Source organism: Lagenorhynchus albirostris, chromosome 11 (assembly GCF_949774975.1).
Source record: "Lagenorhynchus albirostris chromosome 11, mLagAlb1.1, whole genome shotgun sequence".
In the NCBI taxonomy this organism is placed as follows: Eukaryota; Metazoa; Chordata; class Mammalia; order Artiodactyla; family Delphinidae; genus Lagenorhynchus; species Lagenorhynchus albirostris.
The window spans coordinates 17,170,014-17,191,192 of record NC_083105.1 but is presented as its reverse complement, the minus strand read 5'-3'; the positions used below and the strand labels follow the sequence as shown (position 1 = coordinate 17,191,192).

General features: G+C 43.9%; 2 protein-coding genes across 4 annotated transcripts in view; one reads left to right on the top strand and one right to left on the bottom strand.

Moving 5' to 3' along the window:
- WASHC4 (WASH complex subunit 4) overlaps positions 1-3,418 on the top strand; it is an 81,187-nt gene extending 77,769 nt beyond the window's left edge. The window contains exon 34 of the mRNA XM_060166566.1: positions 3,244-3,418. The gene's annotated coding sequence lies outside the window, so the exon portion shown is untranslated. The remainder of the gene's footprint in view (positions 1-3,243) is intronic.
- APPL2 (adaptor protein, phosphotyrosine interacting with PH domain and leucine zipper 2) overlaps positions 1-21,179 on the bottom strand; it is a 53,160-nt gene that overhangs the window by 17,711 nt on the left and 14,270 nt on the right. The window contains exons 3-10 of one of the 3 annotated variants that reach the window (XM_060166567.1): positions 18,022-18,081; positions 17,405-17,476; positions 12,576-12,663; positions 9,003-9,044; positions 8,828-8,886; positions 7,570-7,716; positions 4,138-4,220; positions 86-244 (exon numbers count right to left, since the gene is read on the bottom strand). In XM_060166567.1, the coding sequence (XP_060022550.1) occupies positions 86-244; positions 4,138-4,220; positions 7,570-7,716; positions 8,828-8,886; positions 9,003-9,044; positions 12,576-12,663; positions 17,405-17,476; positions 18,022-18,081 (710 nt within the window). Of the gene's footprint in view, positions 1-85; positions 245-4,137; positions 4,221-7,569; positions 7,717-8,827; positions 8,887-9,002; positions 9,045-12,575; positions 12,664-17,404; positions 18,082-21,179 lie in introns of those variants that run through there. The other 2 variants (XM_060166569.1, XM_060166568.1) reach the window with 2 other exon arrangements.

Below are 21,179 nucleotides of genomic sequence, written 5' to 3'. Positions count from 1 at the left end.
CTCTGATGGGGTACTTAACAGGTGCTTTTTAGCCACTCCCAGGGAACACAGATTTTAGAAAAGGAGGCAGGCAATGAACTCTCACTTTCTAAGGTTAAGGTAACCAGCCTTCTGGATGAGGTTCCTGTTGATCTGGGGTGCAGCCACATCGAAATCTGGAGTGTAAACAGCTTCCTCAAGAGAAAGTAATTCTTGCTGGGATGCCTGCATCTTCTCCGCTTCCGCTTCCAGTTCCACCTGGATGCTTGAGACAGAAGGTGTCAGGTCAGTCACTTGTCACAGCAGATGGTGGAGCCTCCCCATGGCTTCCTGCCTCACACAGGGGGGCACGACACTCCACCTCCGAGGCTCTGAAAGCTGGAGATCACAGGGACTCCGGTCTGTGCTACCAAATTGTTTATATGACTGTTGTTTTCAAACAGAGCATAACGAATACCACTGGACGATGCCTGAACCCAGCTAAATAATTTCTCTGTTGACACAGTGGTATCCAGTCTCAGACTTGTCGATGCAAGTTTTAGAAGATGAACCCATCCTCAGGAGCCGCGTGTGCTGGCAGCCTGTGAAAGAGCCAGAAAGGCAAGAAGGAAATGGCAGTCATTTGTGGCCCCCACCCCCAGGTTTAGGCAGGAATGGTGGGGACGGCCACTGGAGACCGGAAGGTGACCAGGAGGTGGTACCAAGGCGCGACAGCAAAGCCAAGAGCAATGCTTTTCCTTATATGAGAGCCTCACAACTGCCCTGAGGCGGTGCAGGCTGGCCGGCCCGTCTGCCCATGGTCTGAGGCGTGGAAAAGCTGGAAGCTTTAGCTTGAAATAAGCAGCTGCCCTTTCTCCCCATAAAGTGAGGCCTCAACAGCTACCCCACCCAGGGGTGACAGCCTGGGTGACAGTCCTAAACATAGTCTGCCAAAATGCGCCCTCCATCCGAGAAAACAAACTCTAGAGGCGTTGTTCCACTTCTCCACTGTGTAAAGGAGGTAGGACTGAATTCCGATGTTGAAATCGGGAGGCACCCTAGGGGCTAGCGAGTCTAGTGTTTTACAGAGTGAGCTCCTCAGCATTTCCTTTCAAAAGCGTTCTGTAGGTGAGTGAGATTGGGCTTGTGTGTTCCAGATGCTCCTCTTAGAGGTTCAGTGTATACCACCTGTATCCTGTTTAATGCGACCCTAAGGCAAGCCGTCAGTCCAAGTTAATTTTGGCTATTTTGATGTTTGAATGGAACGATCTGGGGCTCCACCAACAAACTTCATTAGTTTAACAGGGTTGTCATTGCCAAGGCTGAGAATGGAATGAGAAAAAAGAAGTTAAGCTGTACAGAAGTGGACGGAGGGAGCCAGAAGTATACAGAACCGCTTAGGTCCTTCAGCTTTTGTGAGGAGCCTCTTTGAAGATCTGATGAAAGGTAAGGATTGTCTCCCCCAGAAAAGCCCTCATGTGAACCAAAGTGACACCATGCACACAACTCCAGGGAGTTTTTAGTAACTGTACCCCCTCTGCTCCCCGATCCATACAGGGAGGCTCAAAAACTGAGCTAGGGCTTCCCTGGTGGCGCAGTGGTTGAGAGTCCGCCTGCCGATGCAGGGGACGTGGGTTCGTGCCCCGGTCCGGGAAGATCCCACATGCCGCGGAGCGGCTGGGCCCGTGAGCCATGGCCGCCGAACCTGGGCGTCCGGAGCCTGTGCTCCGCAACGGGAGAAGCCACAGCAGGGAGAGGCCCGCGTACCGAAAAAAAAACAAAAAAAACAAAAAACTCTGAGCTAATCCAAGCCTCCCAGAACTCAAAGAACAGGGTAGAAAAGTGACTCCCTTCAACTGTTCCCTTCGAAGATTTTTATTTTAAATCATGTTTCATTTAATTAAAAAAGTGTGTGTGTGTGTGTGTGTGTGTGTGTGTGTGTGTGTGTGTGTGTGTGTGTGTGTGTGTGTGTGTGTGTGTGTGTGTGTGTGTGTGTGTGTGTGTGTGTGTGTGTGTGTGTGTGTGTGTGTGTGTGAAGGAGCCAAGAAAAAAGCCTGAAGTGTATCACTGTGAAGTAGGGACTGAAAGGAAAGCCCCTGGAACTGTGGGGTGGTGTGAAATGCCACCCATCTGGGTTTAGGCTGGGTTCTGAATCCTCTCACACCCTGACGCAGTGAGACCAGTCATCCACCTCCCGGGGAAGGACTGCAGAGCCCAGAGCCACCACTAGACGTTGTTCCTTGGCCACTCGGGCTGGCTGGCTGCTGATGCCCAGCAATGTGGCAGCAAGACCCCACCTAGTGGCACAGGCGCAGCAGTATTTATCTACTCACCAGGATACAACGTAAGGGATAAGAAAACTAGAATTCTTAGCTGAATGCTTCAGCCGTTTGAACCAGGAGGTTCCTGTGCTCCCAGGTTCCACTGGGAGCTCTGCCTGCTGCCCCTGTAACAAGATGTGCCTGGTCAGGCAGCAGAAGCACAACTCACAGAACTAGACCCGGCCCTCGGGAGCAGGCTGTGTGGCCGGGGCTTTCAATGCCGGTCACAAAACTGTGGGAACAGCTGGTGCTGCACTTTGGTGGCCTAGTAACGGCTCAGAGAGACACTGACAAGGAGAGAGGACACAGGCTGCAGGATGTGTGGAAAGATACACACTGCAGCATCTCGGAAATGGGCATGAATGTCCTGCCACCAGTTAATAAAAAAATCTAGTACATGAAAAGAATCTGAAGCACAGGTAGTTCTCTCAGAAACAAAAACCATGGGATTCTGAGAGTTAAGGAAGGTAAGAGAAAGACAGTGAGAGACAAGGGAGAGAGGGTTTTTAAATGACAATTTAATAGGCTCCCTTCTCTCACTTTCTCCTAACCCTCCAGGGGCTAACAAATTAAAAGGCAGGAAACGGAGCTCGGATTTCACAAATTGCCTTCTAGCATAATTATAAATCTAACCTGCATCCAACGATCAGGAAGAAAACAGCTCAGGGACTTTCAGGAAGGAATATATGCTTTCCTAAACCACAGCTCTCCCCTCGTGCCTGTACGATGCTCAGCACTGGTCTTCCTTGGGATTCATTCTCTATCTTCAGCATTTTACGGAAACTACTGTCTAAATAAATTTACTGCTTGGCCTCCTTAAGGTATTTTGAAATGCAACATCCTCAAGAAAATGAACAACTTTCTCTTCATTTTTCCACACAAAATCCTATACTTATACTTGTTTTGTATATTTACCTATCAACTACACACGTATATACAGAGAGGCGTTATTTCTATACTCCAGGAATCATGAGGAGTACTCAAGGAACCACACGTCTGCGCTGTTAATGAAATAAGCCTGGTGCTGGCAGCGCCTGGGCGCCTCCCGCGAGCTCACTACCGCAGACGCTGATGACAGGAAGCAAGAAGACTCAGGGCAGCCCCAGCCTTAATTAAACGTGGGCAGGACAGTCTGCAGAGATGACACTGTATTTGTTAAAAATAAACATTTGCAAGGCTGAACTGCAGTTTGTTAAATTAATTCAAAAAAAGGCTTAAGGCCTTATTTATCTATCATAAATCAATGTGATGTTAAGTTTCCTGAAAAGTTGCAGCACTTCTGGCCGCTAACCCTATTGGCTCTCAAAGAAAAAAGCAAGCATCTCTTCTAAACTGGACTCATAGGCTTATAGCATGTGAAATGCGAATATTAACAAAAGGAGATCCTAAGAATAGGAACTTGGACTTAATGGGAAAGTACTCCTGCGGACATTATAATCTTTTTTTTTTTTTTTAACATCTTTATTGGAATATAATTGCTTTACAATGGTATGTTAGTTTCAGCTTCACAACAAAATGAATCAGTTATATATATACATATATTCCCATATCTCTTCCCGCTTGCGTCTCCCTCCCTCGCACCCTCCCTATCCCACCCCTCCAGGCGGTCACAAAGCACCTTTTATTTAGTCTTTTAATGTAGTAGATAGGACTCTGGCTCCACACGGGTCAAGAACTGCAGAAATCATGACTTTTCAACCACACCAAGAGCAGCAGCTAAGAGGAGGGCGCTGTTCTGAGCGTTCATGGAGTGGAGGGGGCAGGGGGCTCTCTGGGGCCCTCCCCCCACCTCCCAGAGAGACTGATTCAGCAGGAGAGGCAAAAGGCACACGAGATGCAAACCGGAGCGCAGCATTACCTTTGAACCATGTCTGCAACGGAGGCTAAGAAGCTGTCCATACTTTGGGAAAACATCTCTGCTCCCTTCTTAAAAAAGTTAATCTGAAAGATATAATTATGATATTCTGAAAATTGTCTAAGAAAGGTGATCGATGAATTCATGACATGTGAGACTAAGAGCACAGGGGCAGCAGACACTGGCTGGCCCCTCCTCACGCACTTGCTGCCTCTCTGCTGAGCCCCACCTCACTGGCTGAGATTGACTCCCAAAGCCCCTGGTGTATCTGTAGAGGGAGGAGGGTGAAGCCTCCTAACTTGCTGCAAGGCAGTAAAGACCAGGGATAATATAAGTGCTTGGTACATACCACCTCATCCATAATTACTACTGATAATTATTTTGATATTATCATCAGCAGCCTTTTTCCTGTGTGAATTCTAGACAGTAAACGGTTTCTTGAGGGCAAGGATTAGGTCTTGTTCACCTTTGCATCTCCAGGGGCTAAACTGGTGACCAGTGACATGCACAGCACCAGCAAGGAGCAGACAAGCAGCGTGCGGCTCTCAGTGAAGTGAAGGCCACCACCGACTGCCCCTGCTCATCGAGCCTCGTGCGGCTCTGAACACAGGCTGTGTGGATGGTGGTTTGGCTGCGATCTTGCAGAGGGAAGACCGGGCAGAAGATCCTTAAAAGGCTCTTCCAACCCAGACATCAACTTCAAAGTGACTGTGTATGAGAAGGACACAGCAGGACTGCACAGGTGCTGGACACGGGGGACAAGGCCCCTGCTACTCCCCAGCATTCTGATCTGGAAGCAGCCCTGACCCTGGGTGGTGGGCATGGAGATCGACCTCTCACCTCTAGAAGGCTAGTAGGTGTCATCAGCACAGTCTGACTCCTTACACCTGGCTCCCCAGACACCCTGGGGAAGTATGTACACCAAGGTACTTAGTTTTCACAGTACAGAAACACGATGATCATGATTATCCTAATGCAAGGTATACCTGCAGGGAGATGTTCTGGCCCCATGATCTTTGAACCATACAGAGATCAACACTGTAAATGCCATCCTGAGTCCCTGAAATGTTGAATATCAAGGTCTGTTAAATAAGCATTCTACATTTCTAAGTGCACAACATCAAGGTGGCTTTTTCTCTCCTTCCCCTCCCTGAACTCCTTGGAATTTATACTCTGAGTCCATGTCTTAGCTCCTCTACTACTCTGTAAATGCCTAGGGCAGGGGCTCATGCAATCCCTAAAAAATACCTGATGAATGAACGGATGAAGGAAGGGATACGACACTGGCTTCTACAGCCACATTATGTAGTACTTACCCTGTAAATATGACACTAGAGTTCATTTTTGTGTTCTCATGAACCTGTACACAGATAACAAAACCTCAGTTTGTATGAAGGCCTGAGGAATGAATCATGGTCTAACTGGAAACCTCTTTAATGAGGGCCACGGAAGGAAGAAATGGAGTCAAACCACCTCCACTAAGGTGGGTGGTGCTGAGAAGTCTCGTTCAGTGCAACATCATCCAAAGACCTAAGTTCATGGCCCTTTGTGAACAGCAGGAAGTACTATGGTCATATGACCATCAACTGACAAAGTAGATGCTCAATGGGCATTGGTTAAAGAGGGCTGATGAGGCAGTAGGACAGCAAATGCTTTAGAATCATCCCAAAGATTCATGGTGTCAGACAACAACCTGGTCTTTAGGAAGGAACTATAGTTTTCATCAGGATTAAAAAGTCTGCAGGGTGAGATTTTTATTTGGTCTTCTGTCTTGAAATCTGCATACTTTTCATATGAAAAATGAAACATGCCATCCTCGGTCCTCAAAAATGCTCCTGCCACCACCCAACAACGACGGTGTGCTCTGTTCTGACTTCCTAGGCACGGGGGCTACACTGGTGCTAATGCACCCAATGTCTTGTCCTCCCCACTGTGTCCAGGCTGGGAGAGGTGGTGGAGTCCTTGGCCATGGAAGCGAGTGAAACCAGCCAGTATCAAACCCGTCCTTTAGGACTTGTGAAGACCCTCCTCTAAACAACCAAGCTCCCCAAGCACTGATCCATCAGGCCTGGAGCAGTTCATCCTTCTGAGATGCTGAGTCCAGGTCCCTCCCTGACTCAGGGTCTCCAATTGAGCAGGAATTACTGCTTCAAAGGCAAGAAATGTCAATCAGGGAGGACAGATGTGAAAGGAGGTATTAATCACAGAGAGCAAAGGAGTACTGGCATTCTCTAACAAAGCAAGGACATCGGCAGGGGCACAGGTGCAACAGGAGAGGGGAGGGTGACAGAGAGTGAGCGAGTATACACGTGTGGACACAGTGCCCATTATGAGGAAGCAGGGGAAGCTCCCAAGGATTTGCTGAGGACTGAAGCCCACAGCTGCACAGTGCTAGTTTTTGGTTTAATCCAGCTTTACTCAGCTGACACAGAAAGATTTTATTGCTCTAGTTAAATACTACCTCTAAAGACACCAAGCTGACCTTAGTGTCCCTATCACTCAACAATAAAATAACCATATGAAGAAGACAGACAGCTGAGCTTAGATGTTTAAAGATCCTCTCTTGTTCTCCTTTTCCCTGAATGAAACTGATACTGTATTCTTTTGTAATATATGTATTTTTAAAATGTATTTAAAAAAATAGATGCTCACATGTGGGTTTTTTTAAGTTGCTTTTTTTCTTCTCAACATTTTGCTTCCTCACATTCCTTTCTGTTCCTAGATTGTCAACTGAGAGAAGGTTCCCAGCTGTGTTTCTCACATGCCCAAGTCAACCTAAGTGGGGTCAACCTAAGTGGGGCTAAAGCAGGGCAGGGATGGAGGGTGAGGGCTAGTGCCGCACGGTCAAGGGCCCATCCCAAAACTGGAGCCTCCCTGCAAACAAACGTTCAGTAGCCCACGAAATGGGAGGAAGCAGCCAGATAAATATTCTACAGAGACTTCACCAGGCAATGGCAACATTTCCCCACGCCCCAGATGCCCAGGTGCCAGCAATAACCTCAGCAACGTATCTTTAAAGAACAGCCCAGCTGAGGGTGACCCTTACCACACCGAGCAGCAAAGGATCGTGTGGAGTCCTGGGTTGTAGGCCTAGCTCCACCAACCTGGGAGTCAGCTGCTTCTCAGGAAACTGGACCAGGCCTGGCTTTCATCTGAATCCGACACAAAGGGTCATGCCAGCTCCTCCCCATAGGAGTCTTGAGATCAAAGCCATCATTTCCTGCACGTATAGCCTAGTAAGTCCAACTAATGATGACCCAGCCCCTCTGGAAGCTCTCCAAGTGCTGAATCTCAGAAATTTCTAGGGAGGCTGTGCACCTGTGTTTCTTTCTCTGATGATGCCTCAGTATCTCCTAAGGGCTACGTCAGCAGAATGACATGCTGTTCTCCACAGCTGGCTTAGGTCTGACGCCTCAGGGAAAGGGATCACCCTACCTGTCCGTGGGCAAAGCCTAGCATGGGCTCCATCATGGCCACTCGCTTTCTGTACTGCAGCGCGTTGAGAGCACAGTAGTACTGAAGGGATGAAAGATGCTGTTTCCGCCGGGCAGCTGCCACCTCCTTTACAGTTTCAGTCTTCACCTGGTTAAAAGGGGAAAGGAAAACAAACATCAAGTTGTCCAAAGCAAGTGGCAATTCTGTAAGAGCATGCAACTTCAAAACATGTTTGTTTATTCATTAGAACAATTTTTGTGACAAATAAAAAACAGATGAGATTCCACCTCAAGTTTTTAAAAATTCCAAATTAAAAATACCAAATTAATGGCATCTCAGTGTTTGTGAGGCTGCACTGGGGTGAAGACAATACTTTCTGCTGGTAGCACTACAAAGAGCTACAGTCCTTTAGGAAAACAATATGGCAGCGTGCATTCGAAGCCATAACTATTTTGGTTCTCTCATAAGATTGTACTCCCAGGAAATCATGGAACAGAAGTAAAAGCTATATGCCTGAAAATATTCGATATTATCTATAGCAGCTAAAAAGCTAGAGAGCATGAGTTAAAAAATCAGAGTCAACATTCAGGGCAAGGAGTTCAAGTGCCCAAGTATATGTGAGTCAGATAACCATATGAGCTATCAAGCTTAAGTTAGAATCATTATGTGATTATCATTTTACAATGGTTCCAAGTTGACATTTAATAAACCAGTTTGAAAAAAGCTAGAACAGAGAAGAAGTCTACTTATGAGATTTGGAATAAATATTTTAAAAATCCAGGGACTTCCCAAGTGGCAGAGTGGTTAAGAATCTGCCTGCCAATGCAGGGGACACAGATTCGATCCCTGGTCCGGGAAGATCCCACATGCCACGGAGCAACTAAGCCCGTGTGCCACAACTACTGAGCCTGTGCCCCAGAGACCGCAAGCCACAACTACTGAGCCTGCGTGCTGCAATTACTGAAGCCTGTACGCCTAAAGCCCATACTCCACAAAAAGAGAAGCCACCACAACGAGAAGCCCATGCACCACAACCAAGAGTAGCCCCTGCTCGCCGCCAACTAGAGAAAGCCCATGCGCAGCAACGAAGACCCAACGCAACCAAAAATAAATAAATAAATATATTATTTTTTTAAATCCATGTACAGGAGAAAAAAAAGAATTCATCAGGACACCCTCAATGCCATAAATTCACAATAGGGAAACATAAAAGGAGCTTAAGTAAATGAAGTGAAAAATGGAAGGTAGGTATTCGTACCTTTTCATTCTCCTTTTTTTTAGGAAGCCTGCTATATTTTGCCATGGAGAGGTCATGCTCTAAAAATAAAGAGATATTTTAGCACCTAGATGGGCTGAAAGGCAAGAACATTCATTCAGCATCTCCTCCCACAGACATACTAAACTCACATACCAAGAACACAGAAGATGCTTACCATTGCTGGCGAGTCCAAAAAGATCCTTTAAAGTGCTTACTTCTGAACAAGAGAAAAGAAACATCTTAAAGCAAAGAAAAATAAAATATGCTAGCCTGGAGCTCTGTGCTTTCCCAAGAAAATAAAGGTATGTGCGTGGAAGGGGGAACCTCCGCCAGCACCCTCGGGTCCCGGTGCCTGGGGATGCTTGTTTTAATGAAAGAAATCTGAAGCAATCTAGTATACTGTACTTGCAACAAGCCAACACCAATAAATATTACTCCATGTGGGTGCCACACCCATCATGCACAAAGACGGCTTAACAAAGTCTAAGACCAAAAAAACAAAAAGTTAGTGAGAGCAATGACTGTCCAAGGTTAAAAATTTAAAAACACAGAGATATTTAAAAGGAAGCGACACTTTCTTCGATTCTAAAACAATCCATTTTTACTTTGTCAAACAGAGCAAAGCATTTTCACATCTTCTACATTGTTTTTCGATCTGTTTCAAAACTGCCTGCAGCTTTTAAATTTCTCTTCACATTTTTCTTACTCTTTCTGATAGGGGGCTGCTTTCTGCCTTTCTCTTCTTTAATTTTTCATTTCTTTCTCATCTTCTACTTCCTGATGGAGCAGTTTCAGAGTTTCTTCCTCATCAATTTTAAATAGCTTCCTAAATAACTCTTGTATTCTCTTCATTCAGATTATGTACTTACATTGGTGGGTAAATGAAAAAGGCAACAAAATGTAAAATAAAACACCACTCCCACTACTGGGCATATACCCCGAGAAAACCATAATTCAAAAAGAGTCTTGGGGCTTCCCTGGTGGCGCAATGGTTGGGAGTCTGCCTGCCGATGCGGGGGACGTGGGTTCGTGCCCCGGTCCGGGAGGATCCCACATGCTGTGGAGTGGCTGGGCCCGTGAGCCATGGCCGCTGAGCCTGTGCTCTGCAACGGGAGGGGCCACAGTGGTGAGAGGCCCACATACAGCAAAAAAAAAACCCCAAAAACCCCCAAAAAACCAAAAAGAGTCATGTACCACATGTTCACTGCAGCTCTATTTACAATAGCCAGGACATGGAAGCAACCTACGTGTCCATCGACAGATGAATGGATAAAGACGATGTGGCACATAATACAATGGAATATTATTCAGCCATAAAAAGAAACGAAATTGAGTTATTTGTAGTAAGTCTGTCATACAGAGTGAAGTTAAGTCAGAAAGAGAAAAACAAATACCGTATGCTAACACATATATATGGAATCTTAAAAAAAAAAAATGGTTCTGATGAACCTAGGGGCAGGCCAGGAATAAAGATGCAGACATAGAGAATGGACCTGAGGACACGGGGAGGGGGAAGGGTAAGCTGGGATGAAGTAAGAGAGTAGCACTGACATATATCCACTACCAAATGTAAAATCGATAGCTAGTGGGAAGCAGCTGCATAACACAGGGAGATCAGTTTGGTGCTTTGTGACCATCTAGAGGGGTGGGATAGGGAGGGTGGGAGGGAGGGAGATGCAAGAGGGAGGAGATATGGGGATATATGTATATATACAGCTGATTCACTTTGTTATAAAGCAGAAACTAACACACCATTGTAAAGTAATTATACTCCAATAAAGATGTTAAAAAACAAAAGCAAAACAACAACAAAAAAAACACCACTAAGCAGAGGGGATGCCAGATTCTAATTTGGTTCTGATTCTGACTCAGGTATGACCCAAGCCAGATACTTAAAATTTCTGTCTTGGTGTCAGCAGAAAAGTATACCTTGATTAACTTTTTTCATAGATACTAAGAGCTTCTCCTTTTACTACTACTAGACAGTTTTATTTTCTTAAAAAAAATCATCATCCTGGGTAAATATTACTGATACTACTAATCCACAAGTTGAGCCCTTTTGGACGAACAAAGGCCACATCATCAACACGACTGGGCATTCTCAATCCTAGGTTCCTATAAACAAACCTGAAAGACATCAATCTGACAATACAAGTCTTAGGGGGTAATTATTTTGTTTCTAAAAGACTTGGAGTTTGTTTTTTAAATGATATCCCCACACATTTCTAATGTTTTCATTTAGAGAAAATCTTTTTTAAAAATGCACGCAATGAGGCTTTCAGTTACTACTGGATAATCAGCACATGACCGCATTTAAGTTTGGGTTTTACACGCGATTACAGACGAGTAACACTAAAAAACACTAAAAGCCCTGCTCAATCAAGGTTTCTCTTTATACAAGCTTACATATTATTTATTATTTTTTATTTATCAAGTGTTAGTGCTATTGCTCTGCCCTTGGGTAGAGTTTATGCCAGTTCTGCTATTTCCCCCATAGGCTGCAGATGACATGATGACAGGGGATCTCAAAGTGAGGGGAAAAAAGCTTCATATTTAAGATTTGGCCTTCCATTTACTGCATCTTTTCTGCCTAAAAAGAAAGCTTTAAACTTCCTGTTTTTAAACAGGAAGTACTATACTGAACAACAGATATTTCAGCACTCAGGTTTAGACTTTTTTGGTCTGCAATGTTTTATAATCAGTGTTCTAGAAAATACAATTCTTTATTCTCTATGCAATGAATATTTTCAATGACATAAGAAAGGACTAAAGGACTAGAAAATCTGCATTCCCTTTTGTAATATCAACTAAGTTTTTTCAAGATTATTTATTTATTTTTTTGCGGTACGCGGGCCTCTCACTGTTGTGGCCTCTCCCATTGCGAAGCATAGGCTCCGGACGCGCAGGCTCAGCGGCCATGGCTCACGGGCCCAGCCGCTCCGCGGCATGTGGGATCTTCCCGGACCGGGGCACGAACCCGTGTCCCCTGCATCGGCAGGCGGACTCTCAACCACTGCGCCACCAGGGAAGCCCTTATTTATTCTTTATATTTAGTTTTTGACTACCTTGATTTCAAATGATATAAAATTATTCTGAAGTTTTATTTTAGTTGAAGAATCAAAATTAATCCAGAAGATCAACTAGGCTCTCTGAACTAGTCACAGATACTCCCACTCACTAAAATGGAGCTCCATCAGAACAGGGACCCTATCTACCTTGTTCACAGCTGTACCCCCAGAGTCTCGCAGAGATAAAGCATGGTCCCCACTCTGTCCTTTCTTCTCCAAGCCTCCCACTTTACATTCCAAAGTGTTCATGGCTCCTCAAGAACAGCATGCCTTTACAAATGTCCCCTAACCTGTAATATAAGCCTGCCGTCTTTGTCTACTTGGTAAACATTTATTTATCAAAACCCAGCTCAGAGATCTTCTTCTTCTCTGGGAAGCCTTCCCTGGCACCTCATCCTCAAAGGGTAATCACGCCTTACTGTGTGCCATTTCTATTCCTTGTACATCTCTGTCCTGCTGCCCTCATCACATAATATTACAATTGTCTGCTTCCAAGTCTGTTTTCTTATTGGCCTGTGACTTCCTTTAGGTGAGCCAAGAACATAGTGAAGATTTAATAAAAGCTGAAAAAGAGGGCATTTCTCAATGATCCACACAGTTAAACAAATAATTCCAGTAAAAATTACTATTAAATGAATTAATATTCTTAAAGTATATGGCACTGAACTCAGTTACTTTACCTGTAAGATCCTTTTCTCGAAACTGTATAATAGGTAGAACCATTGTGTCTGCCAACTGTTTAGCCAGCTCTGTATGGAGAACATTAAGCTGAAAGAAAGAGAAATCTACTGAAGAAAATTATACCCACTATTACTGACACTGTCTTATTTCACTGAGGGATCACACTGAACACATCCATGTGGTTAAAGAGCTCAGTTACACTTCCTTAGCAAATAAATACCCTTCACAAAGCAGTAAATGACATAAGCTAAGAGGTATTAAAAACTAAATGCAAATTTCCAGCTGACCGGGGCATCAGTTAAGTTTGCTAGGAGTCTCCGAGCCCACAGTTATTGTTTGTTAACTGTGCAAGATGCGGCCCTGTGCTCTTGATGTGAGCCACACCCACCTAGACAGGGAGAAAGCTCTGATGTGCTGGCAGCACAGGTCAGCACTTTGCCGGGCCTCTGTGTGCTCCTACCTAAGAGGGGGCTGAAGTCACCCCTGAAAGACAGGCCTGCTGGGAACCTACTAACCCTGCAACTACAGACACTGGGGGCCCGGGAATTGCCGTGGAGAAAGAATGTTCCCCGCAGAAATAACTCAGCCAGATTTCAGACATCTGACCTTTCTGAGCACAAGAAAGCTGTATTCAAATGTGCTCCTCCTCACTAGATAATTTTAACAGCCCTTGATTCTTTCTCCCCTTCTACCCCAAGGCCTTAACTAAATCCTGTCTTTGTAAATCGTCTAGGAGAAATAAAAATGATCGCCATCAGCACTACCACTTTTGAGCTCTTTCTGTGTGCCGCCTCTACATGCTTTATACCACTCAGTTCCCACCTACTCTGTTAGATGGCTGTTATTTATTATCCTCATTTTTACAGGAGGGCAAATGAATCGCCAAATCCAGCGAGCAACTAAGTGACACACCTGGGATTTTAATCCTGGGCTACTGGGATCCAAAATCTATGCTCTTTCCAACACACCGTGTGGGATACAGAGTGTGTCTTTCATGCTTACAAAGCTGCCACAACTTTAAACACGTGGTAGTCAGTAATGAACACAGTGCAAGGCCCAGACTTCTGGATATTGTGAGGGTGCTCTGGGATTCCTGCTGGGTATATAAGCGGAGGTCACCCAGCAGTCATCTTGTGGAGTAAACATCTGGCAAAGTTTTCTTTCGGCAGCGATAGCAGTCACGTGTCCGAATCCCCCTTCTGCACACGGATCTCCCCGCAACAGATCTGGTCCTTCAGGGTTGTGCTTGCAGAGGCTGCTCTGACAAGCTTAAAGACTGGCTTCAGGTCAACCATCTGTCGGGTCAGGGAGTGACAGGCCAAGAAGTCAATGCTCTCCCTATCTTTCAATCAAGCCAAAGAATGGCAGCTTTTTCTGAGGGGAACACATGAAGACAGCCATGCCAAAACATGCATTAGGATATAATGTGTTAACTACTTTTCCTGAATAGCTTCAATAAGAAATGTACTGTTTTTTGTTTTTTTTTTTTACTAACAGTTAATTAGATGAATTGGCTCTGCACCGAATGCTCTGATATAATTATTTAATTTAACCTTTATAACAGCCTAATTTTGTGGGCTGTCCTGCTACTGCCATTTACGGATGAAAAAGACCAAAACTCAGAGAGGTTAAATGGTTTTCTTTCCAGTGGTTATGCACTTCAAGAATGGCAAACTTCCTAGCTACTCTGCTACTGCTTCTTAAGGATCAAGTGGTCTGTGTCACCAACTTTTTGCCTTGGGGCTTTGAGCGGTAAGGGATGATCACTTCCAAACACAGCACCTTTGCTGAGGAGAGTGCGAAGAGCACAGACCACCTCTTGGCACTTCAGTATCGTCACACGGAAAATGGGCATAACAGCATCTTCCTTGCATGGCTCTTGTGACGATAAAACAAAACATGAATAGGAAACACTCAGAGCAGAGGGCCTGACACATAGTGGGCAATGAAATCCATAATGTCAAAGATTTCCTGTCTCAGATGCACTAAAAGGAAGTAATCTAGAAACCTTGCTTTTGGTACAATCACCAAGGATAAAAAATCTCTGTATGCCTAGGACATCGAATACCTGAATCTAATGCATTCTATTAAATATAAGCAACACAAATCTCTACTTTTAGTTGGATTTTTCAATTTCTGAGTTAAGTTACTTCTCTTGAAAAATTTTCAACCTGATGCAGGCCCACCTTTTGAGAAAACCACCTCAAAAGCTACTCCACTCTTCCCACCTGAGTTAACTGCTTTCACTGGCTTAGGTCTTGACATCAAGAGGCTTGTTTAAAAACTCACAGTGTTAAGCTTCCAGGAGGCCATGACACTGCCTTTAAATCACAATTCTAGGCTTCCATCCTTCTGGAATGATTCACCCCCCACTAAAGAAACTGTCATTAGCTAATAGGCAAATGAAAAGATGCTCGACATCGCTAATTGTTAGAGAAATGCAAGTCACAGCTACAATGAGGTACCACCTCACACCGGTCAGAATGGCCATCATTAAAAAGTCTACAAACACTAAATGCTGGAGAGGGTGTGGAGAAAAGGGAGCCCTCCTACACTATTGGTGGGAACGTAAATTGGTGCAGCCACTAAAGAAATCAGTATGGAGGTTCCTTAAAAAACTTAAAAACAGAGTTACTATATGACCTAGCAATCCCAATCCTGGGCATATATCCACAGAAAACTCTAATTCGAAAAGATACATGCACCCCAATGTTCACAGCAACACTATTTACATGGCCAAGACACGGAAGCAACCTAAGTGTCCATTGACAGATGAATGGATAAAGATGTGGTGTGTACACATACACACACACACACACACACACACACACACACACACACAAAATGGACTACTACTCAGCCATAAAAAAGAATGAAATAATGCCATCTGCAGCAACATGGATGGACCTGGAGATTATCATATTAAGTGAAGTTAAGTCAGAGAGAGAAAGACAAATATCATATGATATTACTTATACATGGAATCTAAAACATGATACAAATGAACTTATTAACAAAACAGAAACAGACCCACAGACATAGAAAGCAAACTTATAGTTTCCAAAGGGGAAGAGGGGAGGAATAAATTAGGAGTTTGGGATTAGCAGATACAGCCTACTCTATATAAAGTAGATAAACAACATGGTCCTACTGTATAGCACAGGGAACTATATTCAATATTGTGTACTAAACTATAACAGAAAAGAATGTGAAAAAAAGATACATATATCTGAATCACTTTGCTGTACACCAGAAACTAACATTGTAAATCAACTATATTTCAATAAAAAATTAATTCAAAAAAAAGAATCATCATTCCCACCCATGAAAATACAGCTCTGAGTAAATATCTTAAAGTAGAAATCCTGGTTTAGGGTTTTGACAACTAATCACATCTCCTGAGCAAATCTCCTCTAGTCAAGAAAACACATAACTTCAGTGGGTGTAGACTACTGCTTCTCCCCCTGGGTTATTCATTCACTGTTAATTAAGAAAAATTCTTCTCCCCACCTTCAAAAAAATTTACTTTCTGCTCCTCTCTAATTCCATTCTCCATTCATCCTCCTCCTCTTCTGGAATAGATATGCATCCATATTATCACACACTTCAAAGAGCCACAGCAGTGGGACAGAGGACAAAGTTCACAAGGAAGTGGACAGTTTGTATCTATATCCCCGGTGCCTAGAATTGCATCTGCTAAATAGTAGGTGGTCAGTAAATGTTTGCTGAATGAATAATGCCTCGGTGAACTGATCTGTTGAATGAATGAACAGGCATCTGGTACAATTTCATATGAACGTTAGTTTCTCATTTTATGAACTGAAGATAGCGTTACGTTCATATCAATGACTGCACAGTGAAATGGCACCTGTACATTGCCTTTTTTGCTTATTCTCTACGGTGATATTCTACTGTAGGTACTACACACTCCTTGGAAGGTGAAACAGTTCATACCTACCTAATTTGGCAGAGGGTTCTGCCCAACACCTGTAGCATCTGAGCTCATGTTTTTTACAATTACGATTTATGTACTTTTTCTATAACAATACCTGTTTTTCACAAATATTCCAAATGTATTATACAATACAGCTACAAAAACAGTTGTAAGAAATCTCTCTTTAGTGGGTTCAATCGCACTCCCCCCAAAGATATGTTTACACCAAACACCATGTGAATATCTGGGAAAAGGGTCTTTGCAGATTCAATAAAGGATCTCAAAAAAAGACCACCCTAGGTTATCCTGGTGGGCCCTAAATCCACTGACAAGAGCTCTTATAAGAAGAAAAGACACAGACAGAAGAGAAAAAACACGAGGGTGGCGTGGGGAGAGAAGGCCATGTGAAGTCAGGGGCAGAGACTGGACTTATGCTGCCACAAGCCAAGGAACAGCCAGAGTCACCAGATGTTGGAAGAAGCAAAGAAGGATTCTCCCCTAGATCTTTGGAGGGAACGTGTCACTGCCAACAACTTGATTTCATACTTCAGGCCTCCAGAACTGTGAGAGAATAAACTTCTATTGTTTTAGGCCACCTACTTGTAATTTTATTACAGCAGTCCTGAGAAACTAATTCTCCCTCCTTAGGAAACTGAATTCTTAGAAGTCTTTCTTTCAGTCTATTGTTCATATATATACCAAAGCCTTTCCCCTCAAACCAGAAACAAATGGAACAGCATACAACCTCTTTTATGAAATGAACCTTGGAAGATAAGGTTGAGATACCTTCTCAGATATTTAAGTAGATATCTAAAAATAAAAAGTGGGCCAAAATAAAGATGAAAGAAAGTTCAAAAAAGAATCAAATAAAATGTTGCCATGTGGCTATCTTACCTCATCCACCACTTTGGAAAAGTAGTGGAGTGTAGAAATTACTTCTTCATCGCCTTTGCCAAGAGCAAAATTCTACCACCAAAGAAAAGCAGCAGGTGTTAACTGAATGCTAGGGAATTCAGCACCATAGCGTTACCCCACAATACCCTGCCCTCCACCTCGACTTCCTCTCTTCTCCCAAGAGCACATCATGTCAGAGCGTCTGCGGAGAACTAGAGCTCTCCCCTTGTTCTGCCCCAGCCACACAGTCAACCGCCCTTCCCAGGCTATTCCTTTGTCGGTCAGCACCCTTCTGTTGAGATATAACGGTATCTTTCAGTTTATTTCCTGGAATTCTTAGTGTTGATTCACTTGTAGTCCCTCGGAAAATATGAACCCTCAGGGCAGTTGATTACTTCTGTAGGCTAATAAGAATACATCATAAAAACATTGGGATAATCATCAGAATTTATCAGTGGATAGGAAAAGGCAAGACAAAAGAAAAAATGGAAATTGCCTATGGAAAAAAAGAAAGGAAGGAAGGAAGGTCTCTAAAGGTTGCCTCTAGAGAATTCCTTTATAAGAACTCTGCTTGAGTCCTAAGCACAGCATTATATGCCACATATATATCAAGTTACCTGTTTTTCATATGCCAGCAGTTGCTTAGAAAGCTGTTGAGTAGCCAGGCACATTTCATTCTGTAGGGAGAAGAGAAAAACAAGTAAGATTTATCCAGTGCATACAAAGTCACTGAAAAATGCCACCTCAGAGACTCACTTAAACATAATATGTATGTATCTGTAAAATAATAAAATATTTTGTTCAGAAATTATTTGGAAAACAAGACCAAAACAAATTAAAAGGTTAAAGCTTGCTTTTTCCTCCCCATCATTTATAAACTGATGTTCCTTCTGGTCATTCAGTCAGTAAACAAATGTACTGAACAACTAACATGTGCCAAACCTCCAGCAAAGACGTGGTCCCTGCCCTCATGGGGTTTACTGGGGAAGCAGACACTAAAAAATCGTTACAAGCATGAGAACCACAAAGGAAATACTGCGTGCAGTAGGAGGCTCTGACTGGAGGATCTGCATGGTCCTCAAGAAGACCATGGAAGAGATGTTCTAAGCAGACCCCTGGAGAAAGACCAGGAGCTAGCCATGGGGATGAGCTTTCCCCATGGGACAAGGGACAAGCATGTAGTAAAAGCACCCTGCCTGTCTGAAGAGCTATAAAGCAGGGCATAGCTGGAACATGGGGTGCAAGGCGTGGAAATGAGACAAGCCTGGCAACATAGGCAGAGCAAGGGCATGCGGGGCTCCATGGCCCAGTTGCAGACTTTAAGTGCAGTGGGAATTTAAGCAACATTATGACCCAGTCAGATTCTACCAAACTTATAGCACTAGGTCAGTAATGATGGATGGTAACACAGAAGCACAGCTACAATGCCTGGGAAGGCCCTTTTTGTGTTGTTTTTCACTGACCAATACTGTCCACTTTCTTCTTCTCATATTTATCCCTCTGATCTCCGGCTACACAGCAGCTGTCTACCACTATCCTCCCATCATCAACACATCCAGCCTAGAAAACGTGTCTTACGTTTCTAAAGCTCAGTTAAGGATTCTTTTTAAGTTCAGGGTGTATTCCTAAGAGAGGGAGGGAGCTACTGGGTCTGACCTGGAGCAGATAAGGGGAGGGTACTGGCCAGCCTTGGCCTCCACTTCCTTTCTAATTCCCCTGGGTTTGCTGTTCCTTAGGGGTAAGGCCTGAACTCTGCTGGAGCTTGTTTTATTTTTCATGGGCCTCCTTTGCAAGACCCATCAGAGCCTAATCCTATGTTTTTTGGGCCTTCTTTGCAGATAACTGGTCAACCTGTTCCCTGACTTCCTTCATCTGCCCCAAGAAACAGCCATCAGTAGACCCTGAAACGTGGTGCTCTCTCTTCTCCCCCAGAATGAAGTCAGGCAAACATAATGATAATTCCTGGCTTTGGCATCCTACTGGGGTGCCACCACTTTGAAAACTAACCAGAGCTGGCAGTCACAAAGCCCAGAGGAGGGCAAACAAACAAATCCAGAAGTACTATGTCCTGGATCTAGACAAGAGCATGCAACCATTACCTAGCACAGAGCAGGCACTCCACAAATGTTTGATGAATGAAGGAACAAACAAGGTTAGAAGATTCATATAAATTTCAAGTTTTTAAACAATACCTGGAATCATAGTGTGAGGGGAGAAATACTTCCTAACCCTGTAAGGCAACATCACAAATGGTGGGAAATAAAATACAGAGTGGACCGGCATAAAGCAGTCAGCCAGGAAACAGCCAGTTGACCATCTTTAGCAGTGCTGTTTTGAAGATCAGGGTGCATGGGAACAAGGGTCTTAGCCCATTCACTGAGCTGCTACCCTGCTGTATCAGAAAATCCCCATCTCCTCTTCTCTGAGTTAGCAGCAGTACGTTTAAGATGGATTTGTTCAAGTTACCTTGGCATCTGCCTCCCCAAGCAGCCCCAAGTAGACTATGATTTGCAGACCCACAGAATCATCCTAACAGTAGCAGCTAACATTTACACAGCACTTAATTCATGCCAGATACCAACTAACTGCAATCCAGGCATTATGTCATTTAATTCTGACAACCCTGTCAGGCATGTTCTAATTAGTAACTCAATTTTACAGAAGAAATGGAGGCACAGAGATGTTAGGCCACCTGCCCAAGGTCACACAGCTAGTTAGTAGCAGGGCTGGGATGTGAATTCATGTCTGTCTAAAATCCACACTCTTAAACACTACTCTCTAAGATCCCAAGTCCTGCTAAGAGAAAAGACCTGAGAAGGCCATTGCCTTAGGCTAGAGTTGACAAACTTCTCCTGTAAAAGGCTAGAGAGCAATTATTTTTGGCTTATGGGATATACAGTCTCTGTCACAACACAAGAGCAGCCATAAATAATTCATGAACAAATGAGTATGGCTTCGTTCCAATAAAACTTTATTTACAAAAATAAGAGGCCAGTCCAAGGGCTGTAAAGTACTGATCCTGCTTCAGACAGTAAGTGTCTCAAAAGAGCTGTCCTCTGCCACAGCTCCCTCAGGAGGCTCTCCATGAAGCTACAATCCTTCAGATTCAAGAAGGATTGAATTCTACTCTTCTACTCTTCTAGTTTCTACTCTTCTAGTCCATTCTTTTCTTTATTTTAGCTAAGTCTAAAATATTACTCCCCCATATCTGTATTCTTTAGAGACCGGTCAACAGATATGATAACCGCCCTCCGTGCTTTCATAACAAGCAAGTGCCACAGGCTACTTGAATTCTTCTCTCCTTTAGAAGGTACTGGCAAGCACCCCACGTGTAGTGGACACACCTGCCAGGGAGCTGCTGGCATCCGACTGTGCCCAGGTCAATGGGGGGCACTCGTGTGCCATGCGCACAACTCCACTGAGGCCAGGAAGAAGGGGCACAGCACACAACAGACAACTGCTTCCAAAATTCCTGTGTACAGTGGACTCTGCCGGGTCTCCCCTAGAAATACTTTCTGAAAGTGCTATGTATTTCAGATGTGTGTGATTTCAGGCAGCAAGATTCTGTTCTACCAGCATGATTCCACTGGGTACAAACAATACATGTACAAAATGGCCTGTCATCTGCCCTGAAAAGAAATGAACCTCTCCTATACAGAGCACATGACATGAAAAGTCTTTTAAACTAGACCAACTTTAATCTTACTCACTGTAAGATTCTACTGTACACAAAGGTTTTATGAAATGCTTTACCTAATTAATACACACCCTGTGA